Here is a 15,951-nt window from a genome sequence, read left to right as displayed (position 1 = left end):
GGCCTGATTGGTGGCAGACAGGGGGGGGACTGGTGTTTCCACCACAACAATGAACCTGCTCTCCCAGCCATCTCAGTACACCAGTTCTTGACCAAAAAAACAGCATATTTCTCTTGCCCCAAAGCACCTTACTCAGCTGACCTCACTCAATGAGACCTCTTTTTGTTTCTTCAAATGAGGAGGGACATGAAAGGACAGTGATTTGATGAAGTAGAAGAGGTAGGAAAAAAATGAGGGAGGTGCTGTCAGTCATCCAAACAGAATGGAATTGCAGTGTTGACAAATGCATTAAGTGTAATGGAGTACTTTGAAGGTGATAAGGTTGCTTTGTGGGAAAAAAATTTAATATATAGCTTTGAAATTTTTCCATTTTGGGGGGGATACCACCTTGTATTCTTGAGCTGATGTCTAAATTCATATGAGATATAATCAAGGGAATACACTGACTCTCGGGCTTGCTGTAACTTTTTTCAGCTTTAACTTGAACTTACATATGAATAATTGAAGGTCTCTTCTGCATCCGGCCCCTGGTTTTGTTATAACTGATGACATTGAGCTTCTCCATTGTCTCCCTCCACATATATAGTCACTCCCTCGCCCTTGTAGTCACTTTGGTTCCTGTGTATTCTCTCTGGAGAGGTCGTTTATATAGTAACCATTTATGTTGTTGGGAGGAAAAGGGAATTTTCAATAATAAGTCATTAATTTTGTAAGAATATCACATACTCTCTGGCACCATTTCTATCACCAAGAGTACCAACTTTCACATTGTAATCACCTGTAGTTATCAATGCATTTTGCTTGCATGTTTGATCACTTTAAGCCTGCAAATGTTGGTAGAAATCTTCAACTTTTTCATCTCTAACACTAGTGGTTGGTGCATAAATTTGAATAGTAATCATGCTAACTGACCTTCCTTATTGGCATATAAATATTGTCCTATCACTAGCAGTATTGCATCTCAGGGTAAATCTTGAAAGGTTCTGAATGTGGTGCCATTCTTTACCAGTTTGTCATTTTCACATGGTAGACCATATGATTGTCTGATTCAACAGAACCTACGCAAGTCAATAATGCTTTGGATCTCTATCTTTAAGCGTTCCATTTCATTTCAACAGTATCCAGTGTTCCTAGCTACATAGGTCATACCTTCCACCGTCTGATAATTAATGCATGTTTGCAGCTGTTCTCATTTGGAGTGTAGCTATATTAGGAAAAGAAAGTCTCCAAAGCTTACTCTACTGTATTATTAAGGTAGACTCTATATGTTAGTCTGGGTAGACTAGAGAAACAAATCTATGGACACACATATGTGTATAAGAAAGATTTATATACAAGAGCAGTTGAACATTGAGAAAACATCCCAGCCCAGTCCAGATCAAGTCCATAAGTTCGATACTAGCCCATATGTCCAATACCAATCTATAAAGTCCTCTTCAGACTCACGAAAACACATGCAATGGCACCAAATATAGAAGATCACAGGCCAGTGGGTAGAAAGTCTTTGGATACAGTGTCATTGAAAACATCTTAGCGCTGGCAGGGGTCTCTGCATCAGGGTGGGTCCATGTGTCTTGTCAGCTGGTCTGTCTCCCAGGCTGTGAGCAGAAAGTCTCTTACCTCCAAGGAGAAATATACCACATTTCCCAAATTCTCAGGAGAAGACCGTGCCCACACAAAAGCCTCATTGGCTATGATCCAATTGATAAACTAGACTCTACCCCTTCACTCATAATCTTCTCAAATTGACAATTATATAACTACAACATTCTAGTATATGGAAAGAACCCTTTCTGCAGTCATATTTAGATTGCTCTCCAACATGAGGGGCTTACGTTAGATTCTATTCCAATGCTAACCATAAGATTTTTACAGGCCAATATTTTTAGGAGTAGATCTCCAAATCTTTCTTCCTAGTCTGTTTTCGTCCAGGAAACCTGTTGAAACATCTTATCCTGGGGTCACTTTTTATATTTCAAATGCCAGTGGCATAGCTTCTAGCTCCATAGCAACACACAAGCCACCACAATATGACAAGATGACAGCTGACATGAATGATGAGAAAGTATTTATTATGAAAATATAATCAGTCATTTTGATGGCATGAAATCTAAAATAATACCTATGAGATAAACATATAACAATTCATGAATTCTTGCCTTCATTTTGTCACTCATAAACCTCGCCTGTTTTTTAAATGATAGCTTTATTTGTACCATTTTTATTTTTCCAATATAAAAGCATCCAAATATTTCAAAGTAGAAGAATAAAACAGATTTTATGTAACCATTGTTAGTGTGATGTAAATAGTTGGATATATACTGGGTCTTATTTCTATATTAACTGGGGCACCTCTTATGTTAGGAGAATCCAGTTAGGAGATTATTGTAATAAGCCAGGCAAAGAAATTGATGAATGGCCAGGAAGCTGTAAAAAGCAGTAAAATCCTGAAAGAATTTGGTTAACATTCTGAAAAGATGTAAAGAGAAAAAAACACAAATGATGCCAGGTTTCTGGCCAGAAGAAGATGCCATACTTGATTTAGGAAAGCGTGTGGGAGGAGAGGTGGGGGAAATTCGGAAGTTGGGCATTGTTTATATTTTGTAGTCATTACCTCAGAGTCTCAAGTTCACTCTGAGTCAGAATCGATTCAATGGCACACCACCACAGCAGAGTAGAAGTGTGACTGAAATCCTTCGGGTTGTATGTCAGTTCCTAACATTTAATGAAAAAATACAACATAATGAGTTTCTGAAGACAGTAGAAAACGTTTGTTTCACAAGACTGGAGGCTAGACATCTGACTGTGATGTTTCAGTAAAGCTTTCTCTCTGAGATGGCTAAGAGGGTCCCCTTTGCCCCTTCCTAGCGTCTGGTAGCTCATGGCAATCCTTGGCGTCCACTGTCTTATGGATGTGGCACTACAATCTTTGGCTCTGTCTTCCCTTGGTCGTCTTCCTCCTATGTCTCTTCTTTTTGTAAGGGCACAGCTTGGGACTACTCTTCCCAGAGCTGACCACATGCTAGCCGGTCATATCTTATGCCCCATTTGGCAGAGCCAAGCACAGCCACAACTAAGGAATGTTGTAGTGTAAGCAGCGACAAGCTGTTAAAAGAAGGGATACATGTCGTGAGTACTAGACGGCAGTTGACTCAGGCTGTTGGGTAGGAGATTAATATAACACTTCCAAGGCTGGTATCTTTTTTACAGGGATGCTAGTTGGTGAGTTCTATATCCAAAATAAAGTCTACATCATTAGATAAGACTAAATTGAGAACGTTTATTTTCCAGGGCAATATTTGAGACTATACTAACATGCTTTATGAATTTTCAACAGAGATATAGAATCTCCCATTTCAAACATTTGAGCAGAGAATCTACAAGTTTTCTAGCATCCCAAACAACTTCTGGGAGTGGTTCTCATCTGAACACAATTTGAGAAACACAGTTTTAATATATGGATGAGACTCTTAAAGATGAATGATATTGGTCACAGTTGGCAGAACAAGACTATGAAGTTCCCCACACCAGCTTGACTTGTTAATCTCCCTATGTGCCTTCATTGAAACAAATTCAATTTGGATTCACTTTTTAGAAAACGAAGCCACTGAATTATCAAATATTAGCAGAATTATTAAAGTTACATTGCATGCGAATTCCCAAACCCCCAGCTGCCCCAGCCATGTTATCACTGAATAACTGGAATCAATTATTTCAGAAGCTATAATAATGAAGCTAAAGATTTTACCCTAATCAAATGTTCTGTCTTGAAGGAAGGAGTGAAATTTTGGATCAATAATGATTTAATTTTAATTTTGAGTCTTTCAAGGGCATTCCGTTTAAACACAATGTCTAAACACAATGACTTGATGAATTGATAGGTCTGTGCTGTGGTAGAGCATTGTCTTAATCAACTTGCTCTTACATTTTACTCACCACGTGATTCCACGGAATGCCTTTACCATTGAGCAATCACACACCGATAAACTTTAACGATGTTTTCCACTAGTCTGCAACACTATGCATTCTCCCGAATTAAACGAATACAGTTAGTCTCCTTTGGCTAAAAGGCAAGATCCCCAACAAAATCAGAAACTTCCTAGAAGTGCCTGTCCTTCATAGTATGTTAACTCACTGCCTCAGGTTCATGCAGAAAGGAATCACACACAGTTTTCAGAGCTAACAAAGGTAGTCAGTAAGAACTTATTCATTAAGGACAAATCTCATTCATATTTTTGTATATTCATAGTAATCATTTCAATGTATGAGAAACGTCATGATACTGCTGATTGGGAAACATCTATAAAACTGACAGGCACGTCCTCAAATACATCTTACAAAGTGAAGGTGACGCATTGAAATATGAATCTTAATGAATTCTGGGTGATAATGCTTTTCTTCTACAGAGTCATGCAAAGAGAAGAGTCCATGTTTTTACGGATCTTCGCTATGTGGCCTGACTGATTGTACTAAATCTCTAAGTTATGGTGAAATCGCAGTAGGCTCCTCTGGGTACAAAAGGAACCCAGAAAAAATGCTGTCATCCTCCGCGCTGGCATACACCCCATTCCAGTCTTTTGAAACTTCCAGCCAGACCTGGTCCCCTGCGTTTAGTTTCAGGATGATGAGGAGAGAGGCCTGATCTATTTCCTGCGCGTAGAGAGTCTCTCTGGACTTAACCCGCTTCCTATTCTGAGCCACCAGGCTGATCCGAGCAGGGCGACCCCTCACTGTGAGGTGGTAGGAAAACACATACGCGCCGGGAAGGCTACAGTTAAATTTCCCAGAGACAGGACTGTAATGGCCTGGGTCATTGTAGAGAAGCCTGTCGAATTTGATGGGGACACTAGGAGGGGGGAAGGGCTTTGAGAGGGCAGCACTGAAAGCTGACCGAGCAACGCCAGCTCCCTCGCCCTTGGACCCTTTCAGGCCCCGCGATCCCTTCTTACCGATAGATCCTCGGCCTCCTTTGCTCCCCACCTCCCCTTTCGGCCCAGCAGGTCCCACCAGCCCAGGAGGACCTAGGTCCCCCCTGGCTCCTTTCACCCCTGGATCACCTTTGGCCCCAGGCAGGCCATCCGGGCCTCGTTTACCTTCCAGTCCACGATCTCCCTTGCCACCCTGGTCTCCTTTCATGCCCGCCTCGCCTCTTTGCCCTGTTCCTCCCCTCTCCCCAGGGTCTCCGCGGTCGCCCTTTTCCCCCACCTCACCCTTTGCACCCTGGGCGCCAGGCTCTCCCTTTAAACCTGGAGAACCCTCCACCCCCGTGTCTCCTTGGTCTCCTTTGGTACCGTTGGCACCGGCGTCCCCCTTAGAGCCTTTTTCGCCTCTCATTCCCGCCAGTCCAATGCTTCCTTTATCTCCCTTCGATCCAAGGCCACCTGAAACACAAAATTAAAACAGTGTGTAAGGCTCACACAGAGAACCCACCACTTACTATTGCCACAGAACTAAAAAAAAATTGTTTTAAATCTTACTGAGTCCTGGGAACCTAGTTATGCCCTTAGGTGCTCAGGTCTTTCCACGGTGAAAGAGTGGGCGCTGGCCTACAGTCAAACTCATTCAGAGACACGGCGAAAGAAAGCCCTGGCAAGCCACTTCCATGAGAATTAGAGCCAAGAAAACTCTGTGAGGTGCAGTCTGCTCAGTAACACAGAGGGTCACATAAACTGGAATTGGTTCACTGGTGATGGGACTTTGTCATTTGGTTGCTTATAAGACTCATATATTGAGCAATTTATATAAAGTTTCACAAGAAGTCAAGTGGCTACTGCTGAGAAACAATACCCTAAATGTAGACCTCAGATATCTAGTTCTTCTTAAGGAAATAGATCATATTACAACGACAGTTGCCCATTGTATCCCATTACCCTGCGCGTCTTGGCTTACTCCAGCTATTCTTCAAAGTCTACATATGATCCAGCCAAATCCAAAAATTTTTTAAATCATTTTATCACAACTCTTATCACAATCCATACGTCCATCCATTGTGTCAAGCACACTTATACATTTGTTGCCATCATCGTCCTCAATACATTTACTTTCTGCTTGAGCCCTTGGTGTCAGCTCCTCTTTTCCCCCCTCCCTCATGAACCCTTGATAGTTTATAAATTATTATTATTTTCTCATATCTTACCCACTCCCTTCACCCACTTTTATGTTGTCCATCCCCAGGGAGAAGGTTATATGAAGATCCTTGTAATCGGCTCCCCCTTTCCACCCCACCCTCCTGGTATCACCACTTTCAGCACTGGTCCTGAAGGGATCATCTGTCCTGGCGAATCCAAAATCTTACAGGGAACAATAGACCTGAGACCCAGAAAGATGTGAGCATCTTCATCCCCAAGGACAATCAAAAAGAGGAGAACCATCTTATCTTTGTATTTATATTTTTATATCTTTATCTGGTCTCCAAACTCCAGACCAGGACTGCTTACACTGTATCTAGTCAGTACACTGAATTTTTAGAAAAACTACTAATTATTAGAAAAAATATATAGTAATTTTTCTCTTCCTCTTAATCTCTTTTAAACACAAGTAAGAGGAGAAGTAAATGTCATATTACAAACATGACTGTTCACAATAGATAGATATTTATCTTCTACCTCGTTCTCCAGGTTTTCCTGGGAAACCAGGAATCCCCTTTGTTCCTTGGTCCCCACGTTCTCCTTTAGGTCCTGAAATGAAACAAAAATTAACTTTCATTTGCCAATTGTGTCGTTTATGACAGCCCAAAGACCTATTTCACAAAAGCCACTGTAGGACGTTCCTTTTACCAAAATAACTTAATGCCAAAACAGTGTGAGGAAAAGAAACTATATTGAGTGGCCTTGTTGTCGTCACTAGGCACTTTCGATTTGATCCAATCCGCCATGACATTACCCACAGTAGAACGAAACCCAGCCCAGTCCTGCCCCGGCCCACATTGTTGTTGTACTGGGGCCCATTGTTGCGGCCACTGTGTCAATCCATCGCCTTGACAACCTTCTTCATTTTCACCGACCCTCTACCATAACAAGCAAGATATTCTTCTGCAGGGACTGGTCTCTCCTGATAACCTACACAAGGTATGCAAGAAAAAGTCTCATCATCCTTGCTTCAAATGAGCATTCTGGCTGTACTTCCAAGACAGGTTTATTTGTTCTTGTGTCATGCCTAGGTACTTTGAAAATTCTTTACCAATGTCAAAATTCTAATGTGGCGATGCTTCTTGGTCTTCCTCATTCACTACCCAATTTTCTCATGCATACGATGTGACTGAAAACACCATGGCTTGAGTCAGGCTCACCTTAGTCTTCGAAAGGATATCCTTGCGCTTTGACCCCTTAAAGAGACCAAGTCCACAGATTTGTCCCAGGCAATACTTCCTTTGCTCCTTGACTGCTGCTCCAGGAACATGGACTGTGGAACCAAGCAAAACGAACCCCTGGACAATGACTGTTTCTGTTTATCATGATGTTGTCTATTGGTGCATTGGGAAGATTTTTGTTTTCTTTGCATTGAGTTGTCATCCATACTGAGGACTGCAGTCCTTGATCTTCATCAGCAAGTGCTTCAGTTCATCCTTGATTTCAGCAAGCAAGGTTGGGTCATCTGCTTAGCACAGGTTGTTAGTAAACCTTCCTCCGATCCTGAGAGCCACCAGGAATCCTTTATTCTAATGGATGGTAAACCAGTTAGGGGAGAATTGGGGCAGTGCCATTCTCTTCTACTGAACTGATCATTTTCCTCTGCGATTTCCTAGCTTCTTAAACCTCGTGTAGAACTCATAACACCCTGCCTTTGCTTTTCATATGCATATGCATATCTAATATTGTATGGTTTCTAAATAATATATACTTTCAAAATGACAGTTAAAAGGACTTCTTCTTGACATGACCACGATGACTGAGAAAGAGTGCCACGTGCTACTCTCACATCAGAGCACAACATTCACAGTGGTCAGAACTAATCACATCCTAGACCCATCCAGGATGGGAAAAAACAAATGCCCTTGACAGAAAACATCAGGGAAAAGTCAATTTTCATCTGTGTTGGTGTATTTCTCATATACTCTTTGGACAAATTATAACCTGTATTTTTGTTTTAAAAAATTGAAAGAACTGTAATTCTAGATATTTGTCATCTTGCCGTGACATGGCTTTTTATATTGGGTCATACCAAAAACTCATCCTGCCACCATGAATTATACCAGCTTTAATCATAAATAATTATTGCTAAAAAATAGATAACTCCACCTGAGCACTTACTTTGTATTATATTGCCCAAGCCTTTACATGATATTTTATATTAATTTTTATTTAATATTAATACAGCTTTTCATGAGCAGCTTCTAGAACAGAGTACATTACATTAACTGGAACATTATTCATTTATAGACATTTATAGGACCTCCCTCTAAGAAAAGTAGAGCAGATATTTTACTACCAGTGTACCACAGAAAAAAATTTAAGTATAAGAAATATTCAAGTTGTACACCACGCCAAACATCAGTGCATTATTATTGAACAGAGCACTTGTCAACCTTATTGTTTATCACATATCTAACTTTAAATTTTCTGTCAGGCACAAAGACATTCTGAGTTATATCCAAAGCTCTGAGTGTAGATTCCCCCAAATTTCACAAGAACAACCCAGAAAAATCCCAATATTGGCTAGTCGATGGGGTTTTCTAAGTTTATTATGATATCACATAAAATACTCAATTTAGAAGTGATCCTTTAGCCCTAAGGTAAATATGTGGGTACTTTCTGAGAAAATTCAACCTTGAAGGAGTTGTATCCCCAGTCTTTGTCAATACTCCAAGCCTGACCCTCACTTCACAAAATAAATCTGGGTCTCAATTCATGCAGGTAGTTTAACTGCTTACTCATCTCAGGTAGTGATTAACCAGAACACAGTCAGTCAACTCATTTTTTTAACCTTTAGATCATAGTCAAGAGTCTAAACTGAGCCTAGAAGTAAAAGGGAAGTCGAGTTGCCACTTCATAAAGAGACTGGCTGAATGAATTTCTACTTTTGATCCTTCATCAAAGCATATTCTCAAGAACCTTATCGTGTAACTCTTGCCTGTTTTTTCTTCCACTTCCAGAAGTCTAACTTCCAAAATGTATGAATCACTAGGGAGGTTCATCACTCATCTTTATTTCACAGAGTTTTCTGCTAACATCATTCAGCCGCAAAAGGATTCAATGTTTCCGAGAATGAAAATCGCATAACTGACAAGTGTGAAGTAGCTCTCTCTTACCTTAGCATCGTTTTTGAGTAATTACTTCACTGAATGTTCCACCAGAAATGAGTTAGGCAGTTCCTGAGCCATGTGGAGGGTGATGTATAGGTGATAGTAGGTCTTTTGACATGTGACACTGAGGCCAAAACATTTAACTTGATGGATATATGGCATTACTCCAGGCTGCCAGTATTCACTGAGGAATTTCTGAATGTCCCAGTGAATCTGGAACCTTCCTTCAGCACCGTTAAGCACTTACAAAATCAGGGATTTCCTGGGGCAGGAAGTCCTCTTTACAGAATACGTCTTTGGAATTACAGAATTTCTGAGCTGGAAAAGAACTATAAAAGTACTCATAACTATAAGTCTTAATTGATAGCAGACAGGGTGTAAGGAAGCATACAGTTCATTCCCCCCAGTTTCCAGGACAGGTGAAATGACTTGTCCAAGGTCATGGGATATGCTTGATCTCCTCGATTTGAGTTCTGTTTTTTTCTTCCCACCTTTGACACTATTCCAGAGTGAACAAAAAGACATATCATAATCGCCTTAGCAAGCAGGTTACCCACCTAAGCTGAATATCCTATAGGGTTGCCTGCTCCCGTTAATTTTACCTAGTGGGAAATTAATTTATATGATGAGGAAGTGTTCATGGAGGCATTAAATCACAAGGGACCTGTAGCTTCCAGGGACTGGTCAGCTAGGTAGAATTTGAAAGTCGAAAAGCTGTGTGTGTGTGTGTGTGTGTGTGTGTGTGTGTGATGTTACCAGAGATGTTTCCAATTTCTCATTTGACAATCGACAATGTTAGCTTATTTAAATCAAATATAACTCACAATATGCGTAACCAAACTTTACCATTTTAATCATCGATTCACCTGTAAAATATCAGTATTTATTTAGCCAGTTCCCTTCCTGGCAAGTGATGCAGAACTTCTCATGAGTTGTTGACTTGAAAAGGAGGATTTACATACCCTTCTCTCCTTTGTGGCCTTGTAGGCCTTGGGGACCAATGACTCCCACTGGCCCGGGGGTCCCCACATCACCGGCCTCCCCCTTAGGACCTGAAAATTGGACATAAATATCATCAGTGTAGGGGGAAAAGGCTCATTTGAAATGGTTTGTGCAGAAACGAAAGGAAAAAATAAAAGAGACCAATAACTGTCAATGTCCTAATGATAAAATCGAGGTGAGAATAAACTTTTGCAGGGCTCTAAGGACAATATTTTTGTCTGATTTGCAATTTTTCACTACCTGAATAGATAAATTGAACCCATTAGTACTTGTCATTGGATTCATGGCAGTGATCAAATGGTTCAGGGAAGTGGCACTATATCAAACAAGAACAAAATCATTATCTGACACTTAACCTCATGTGGACTACACTTTCAAATTGGAAGCAAAAACACCTTGTCCAGCACTTTTGGATTCCCTGGTCATGATCTATTTATCATTCTAGGACTTTGGCTGAGATCACTCAGCACTCTGCTAGGTTTGAGGAGGGCTTCCTTCAACAATTTCCATGGCTGCTACCCTCATGGAGCTGAGAGTCCATTGAAGTCCGTAAAACCAACCACATCAATCAGTAGAAATTGGCACATTGTAGTTAGTGATGTGGTTGAGCTCTGGTGACATAGTGGGTTACTCATTGAGCTGCTAACCATGAGGTCAGCAATTCGAACCCACCAACTGCTCCACAGGAGAAAGATGAGGCTGTCTACTCCCAGAAAGATTTAAAGCCTCAGAAACCCAAAGGGACGGCTTATTAACAACCAGACATGCAGATGACACAACACTACTTGCTGAAAGTGAGGAGGATTTGATGCACTTGCTGATGAAGATCAAGGACTGCAGCCTTCAGTGTGGAGTACCACTACATGTAAAGACAACCAAAATCTTCACAACTGAACTAATAGGTAACATTGTGATAAACACAGAAAATATTGAGGTTCTCAAGAATTTCATCTTGCTTGGATCCATAATCTCTCCTCATAGAAACAATACTAAACATGCTATGGATTGCCAAATGAACAAATCCGTCTTGGAAAAAGTACAGCCAGATTGCTCCTTGGAAGAGAGCAATGGTGACTTCAACTCATGTTCTTTGGAAATGTTATTGGGAGAGACCAGCCCTTAGAGAGGAGCATCGTGCTTGGTAAAATGGAGGGTCAGTGACAAAGCAGAAGGCCCTTGACAAGATGGACTGGCACAGAGACTGCAACAATGGGTTCAAACGTAACGATTGTGAGGATGGTGCAAGACCAGGCAGTGTTTTGTTCGGTCTTACAGAGAGTGGCTAGGAGATGGAACTCACTCAATGGCACCTAGAAACGACTTGAACTTACTCACTGCCATTGAGTCAGTGCTGACTCATAGCAACCCCATGTGGGCTGCCAAGACTGTAACCCAGTCTTTCTCCCCCAGAGCTACTGGGGGTTTGAACTGCCGACCAGGCAGATCACAGCGCAACATGTAACCACTCCACCAACAAGGCTCCTCTTAAAATCATTTTGTGATGTTTAAATAAATGTGGAACATACTAGCTTCTGTTCTCCATACAGGAGCTCAAGGCCGTGTGACTCACTGCTCTACACTAGATTACCCTGTCCTCCAAGCAAGCTCTACCCAAGCCTGTTCATAACCCCACAAACAATGCCTGACTGGAATAATTCATTCTCAGATTCTTTCAAAGTTAACCCTGTTGGGTTTCAAAGTTAACCCTACTCCATGAAATTATAATATTTCATCTTTGTAGTGCCCTAATTATTATAATTATTGATAGGTTGATAGGAAAATATATATTTAACAGAATTTCTCTTTTGGAAAAAATTTTAAGAACAAAGTTTGATAAATCACTGGGGACAAAGGCAGGCTCCAATTTTCAAAGATGGTTGTCAAATGTTTCTGTTTTTAAAAAAGTTTGGGAGTGGGCAGAAACAGAAAAATAAAGGGGCGGGTGAGGGAAGAAAGCAGGATGGCCCGCTCCAGTTCACTACCCAATGTCTCTCATCCTTCATTAGCTGCAAATCATCCGTGTGGTTGTACTTTTGAAGGAAAAAAAATAAGAAGTGAGGCCCAGACTGGTACAGGGAGCAACCGCAGGCAAGGTCACAGAGGCAAGCAGGCTTCCAGATGAGCTGCACACCTGGATTCGAGGAGAGGGAATGCTGTAAAGTTGAACACGGTGGGCAGGAATGGGCCTGTTGGCATGCAGAGTCTGACTACAGGGTTCCCACTCACAAGTCATGCAACCTTTAGAATAACCTAAACTTGCTAAAGTGTGATGAAATCATTGGTGAACTAATGCTTCACCTTTTGTATCAAGATGTGAACAACTACAGAGCGCTTACCCATTCATAGGGCAAAGCCCAAGCCAGTTGTCCTGTAGATATCCCCTCTTCAGGGTCCCCATGTGTCACAGTAGCACTGCCCTCTCTAGAGTTTTCAACTGCTCATTTGGGGGGACAGTATTTCAGTGTCGTTTTTTCACGACACCTCTAGGTGGACTCGAATCCCTAGCCTCTCAGTTCATGGCTGAGCTCGTTAAAGACGCTGGCTCCCTAGCGACTTGGCACACAGCCAAACTCACCATCCAGTCCATTCAAAGTCACGGCAACCCTATAGAGGGTTTTCAATGCTGCATATCTGTATGGGAGCAGAGAGCTTCGTCTTTCTCCCCATGGGAAGCTGATGGGTTTGAACTGACAGCCATGTGGTTAGCAATTGATGCTTACCCCACAGGGGAAGGTCATGTCTGTGAAGTGTATGTATGTGTGCATGTGTAAAGCGTTGATGTGGCTGTCCAATAAGGAAAGGAAAAAATTGAAAAAGTTGCATTTAAGTAGGTCTACTTTCCATTTTCAAGTCTTCTAATGTTGTGTTGCACTAAAAAGGTTTGTTCGTTTTCAATTAAAGGAAGTTGTGGGTGTTTTTAAAGATTAGCAAGGACGTAGTGAATATGTCTCTCTCCATATCGCTAAAATAGGAATGTTTCATATCCAGCCCAGAGAATTCCACAAGATAGCACTAGGAACCCACCACAACTCCCTGTGAAAATAAAAGTAAGTATTGTGCATGTACTCGATGACAGGGACAGTGTTGAGTATTTCCATGAGCGATCTCATTTATCTCGGTGACTCTACGCACTTGGTATCATTCTGATTCCATCTCACTATTTAGAAATGGAAAGTTCAACCAGTAGCACAGCGTCTATAGAACCATGACAGACTTGACAGTCACTGCCATCAAGTCAATGTGAACAAATGTGACCCCTGAGGCCAGCGTGTGAGATTCTGAGACTGTAAGTCTTCACAGGCATAGAAAGTCCCATTGTTCTCCCAAGGAGCAGCTAGCTGGTGGTCCTGAACTGCTTCATTTTCAATAATGCTTTAGCATCACTGAGAGCACGGGGCACCAACCACTGCCCAACTCTCGCCTCCTTTAATCCAGTTCTACATTAATATCCAGCACATTCCCAAAAAGGTCCATAGCAGTGCAATGGCATGAACAGAAACTGAAGAAAGATACGGAGCCATTAAATTCATAACTTGAAACCTTTCAAGCAAGGCTCAACAGTTAAATGAATTTCTTTCTCTTTTTTTCCAAGGAAATAGTGAATTTGACATTGACATTCTGATCTTTATTTTACCTTGAAGCCTTTGCTATATGCCAATATAAAAGCTGAAGTGTATTACCGTAAAACTGAGAGTACATTTATTATGCATATTTTAAAGACAATTGAAATTTTGAGATGTGTAACCATGGCTTTTAATGGCTGGGCCAGGATAGACTGTGGCCTCAGAATTTTAATGAGGAGCAAGCTGAATTCTCTGCTCTCCACATCACAGGCATTCTGCTTCTAATCCCAATTTCAAACAGCATTCCAAATATCCTTCGGTCAACACAAATCCGTATTAAAAAACAAAATTTTCATCTACCCTTTTAAAATCAGCCATTAATGAAAAAAACAGTATTGGCACTAACTATGAAAAGCTTGAAGAACTCTAGCCCCGGTGTTGGGGTTGGCAATCTCAGAAAAAAATAGAAGGAAAATAAATAGAAAGAATTTCGTATATCTGTACTGCCCAGTACAGTAGCCATGTGCGGCCAGAGAGCTCTCGGAATGTTGCCATGTGACCCAAGAGCTGAATTAAAAAAAAAAAGTATTAGTAATTGGGAGTGAATACATATAACATTTATGTTATGTATAACATCACTTCTAACTGAATTGTACAACTGCTACCACAATCAGGAGTCCAGGATGAAAAAGAATGTTTGGAAACTGAAAAGCTTAATCTTGGGTCTTATTAAATTTTCATTTTAATATTGATAGCCACGCATGAGGTTAAAGGAAAACACCAAACGTCCTGACACGGAGTTGATTGCTATTCCCAGAGAACCCGTAGGACGAGTAGAACTGCCCCATAACGTGTTCATGGGGGTAAAACCTTTATGAAAGCAGCCTGCGCCTCTTTCTTCTGCGCACTGGCTGTAGGTGCAACCCAGCAGCATCGCTGTCAGTAAGTCCAGTGAACCTCGGAGCGCCCATGTGCACTTGCCAGAATGATAGCACACCTGGCTTGCTGCCATTGGCGTGACAATGTAGAGACTAATAGGTAGCGTGTATCCTAAAGGTGTACAGGGGAGAGATCGATGTGCTCACATACCTGGATTTCCAGGCTCTCCGCGCTCCCCTTTCTGTCCTGGAGCAGGTGCACAGCAGCCACAACAATCCCACAGGGAACCAGCTGCATCGAGGGTGAAGTTCTCAAAGGGCAAAAGAGTGGCCGGACCAAAGGCTGAGTCCAGGGCTGAAGGTTCTGTGGTTGGTTCTGCCCTTTCAGCCACTTCACTGAATAGGGTGTCGTCTTCTTTCAGAGGACCCTTGGACGGTTTTAGACTCTTTGGTGTCTCTTTTCCCTCAGATTTCTTCGTAAATTTGGTATATGGTGTAGTCTTTGAAATTGCATCCATATCAGCAATAAGCAGCATAATTAAAATGGCATTCAGCCAAGAAAGCATCCACATATTTGAGGCTGGGAGGAAGATTTAATGGGAAAACATGCACATATTACTGGCAGTCCAAATGAAAAGACAAAGTGATATAAATAAGTACTTACTTATTTAAGATAAGTATATATATATATGAACCATGAAAATGAACAATATGCACTATGTAGAATGATAAGTTTTATATGTAAATGTGTCCTTGAATCACAGCAGAATGCTTTATTTTAAGTATTTATTATAAGCCACATTTTACTTCATTTCTGCTTTGTGGTTGTTTTCCCAGTATTACATGTTCAAAAATATTGTTCTCAATCATTCAAATTATCTTGCAAAATAGCAAACATGAGCTACAATAAATGCCACATGACTTAATGGTCCATATACCCTGTGGAAAACAAATATGTATAATTTCCTGTCTGACCTCACTCAGAGTTATAGGAATGAAATACACTTGTATTAGAGGGAGATGAAAAATAGTGAGCTGAATTGTTTATTCCAGGAAACTCAATTATTTCAAGAAAAATTACTGGTGAAACAGTCCTAAAGTATACTAGGGATAATAGTCCTGTGGTAAGAGACATCTTTCAGAATCTATTGTAATAAAATGTAGAAAGAGATAATAAAATCATAAATTAAAATATATGCCATGTCTTTAGATTCTTCACATGTCATTTGATTCTGTAAGTCTTTACTTTAATTTAGGAAACTTTTCT

At 41.0% G+C, this 15,951-nt stretch overlaps 1 protein-coding gene across 1 annotated transcript; it reads right to left on the bottom strand.

The window, feature by feature from the left end:
* Positions 1-4,482: 4,482 nt before the first annotated feature.
* On the bottom strand, positions 4,483-15,256 carry OTOL1 (otolin 1). The gene is made up of 4 exons (XM_075548886.1): positions 14,896-15,256; positions 10,204-10,293; positions 6,606-6,677; positions 4,483-5,381 (listed from the first exon to the last, which is right to left on the bottom strand). Exons 1-4 carry the CDS (start codon positions 15,254-15,256, stop codon positions 4,483-4,485), a joined length of 1,422 nt encoding a protein of 473 aa, XP_075405001.1.
* Positions 15,257-15,951: the final 695 nt, after the last annotated feature.

Source organism: Tenrec ecaudatus, chromosome 4, assembly GCF_050624435.1.
Source record: "Tenrec ecaudatus isolate mTenEca1 chromosome 4, mTenEca1.hap1, whole genome shotgun sequence".
NCBI lineage: Eukaryota > Metazoa > Chordata > Mammalia > Afrosoricida > Tenrecidae > Tenrec > Tenrec ecaudatus.
This window is presented reverse-complemented; position numbering and strand designations above follow the sequence as displayed.

Coding starts and splice junctions, on each gene's coding strand:
- OTOL1 (XM_075548886.1), bottom strand. CDS start 15,256: ATGTGGATGCTTTCTTGGCTGAATGCCATTTTAATTATGCTGCTTATT. Junction 10,294..14,895: donor CGGAGAGCCTGGAAATCCAG/GTATGTGAGCAC, acceptor TCCAATTTTCAG/GTCCTAAGGGGGAGGCCGGT. Junction 5,382..6,605: donor AGGAAAACCTGGAGAACGAG/GTAGAAGATAAA, acceptor TTTGTGTTTCAG/GTGGCCTTGGATCGAAGGGA.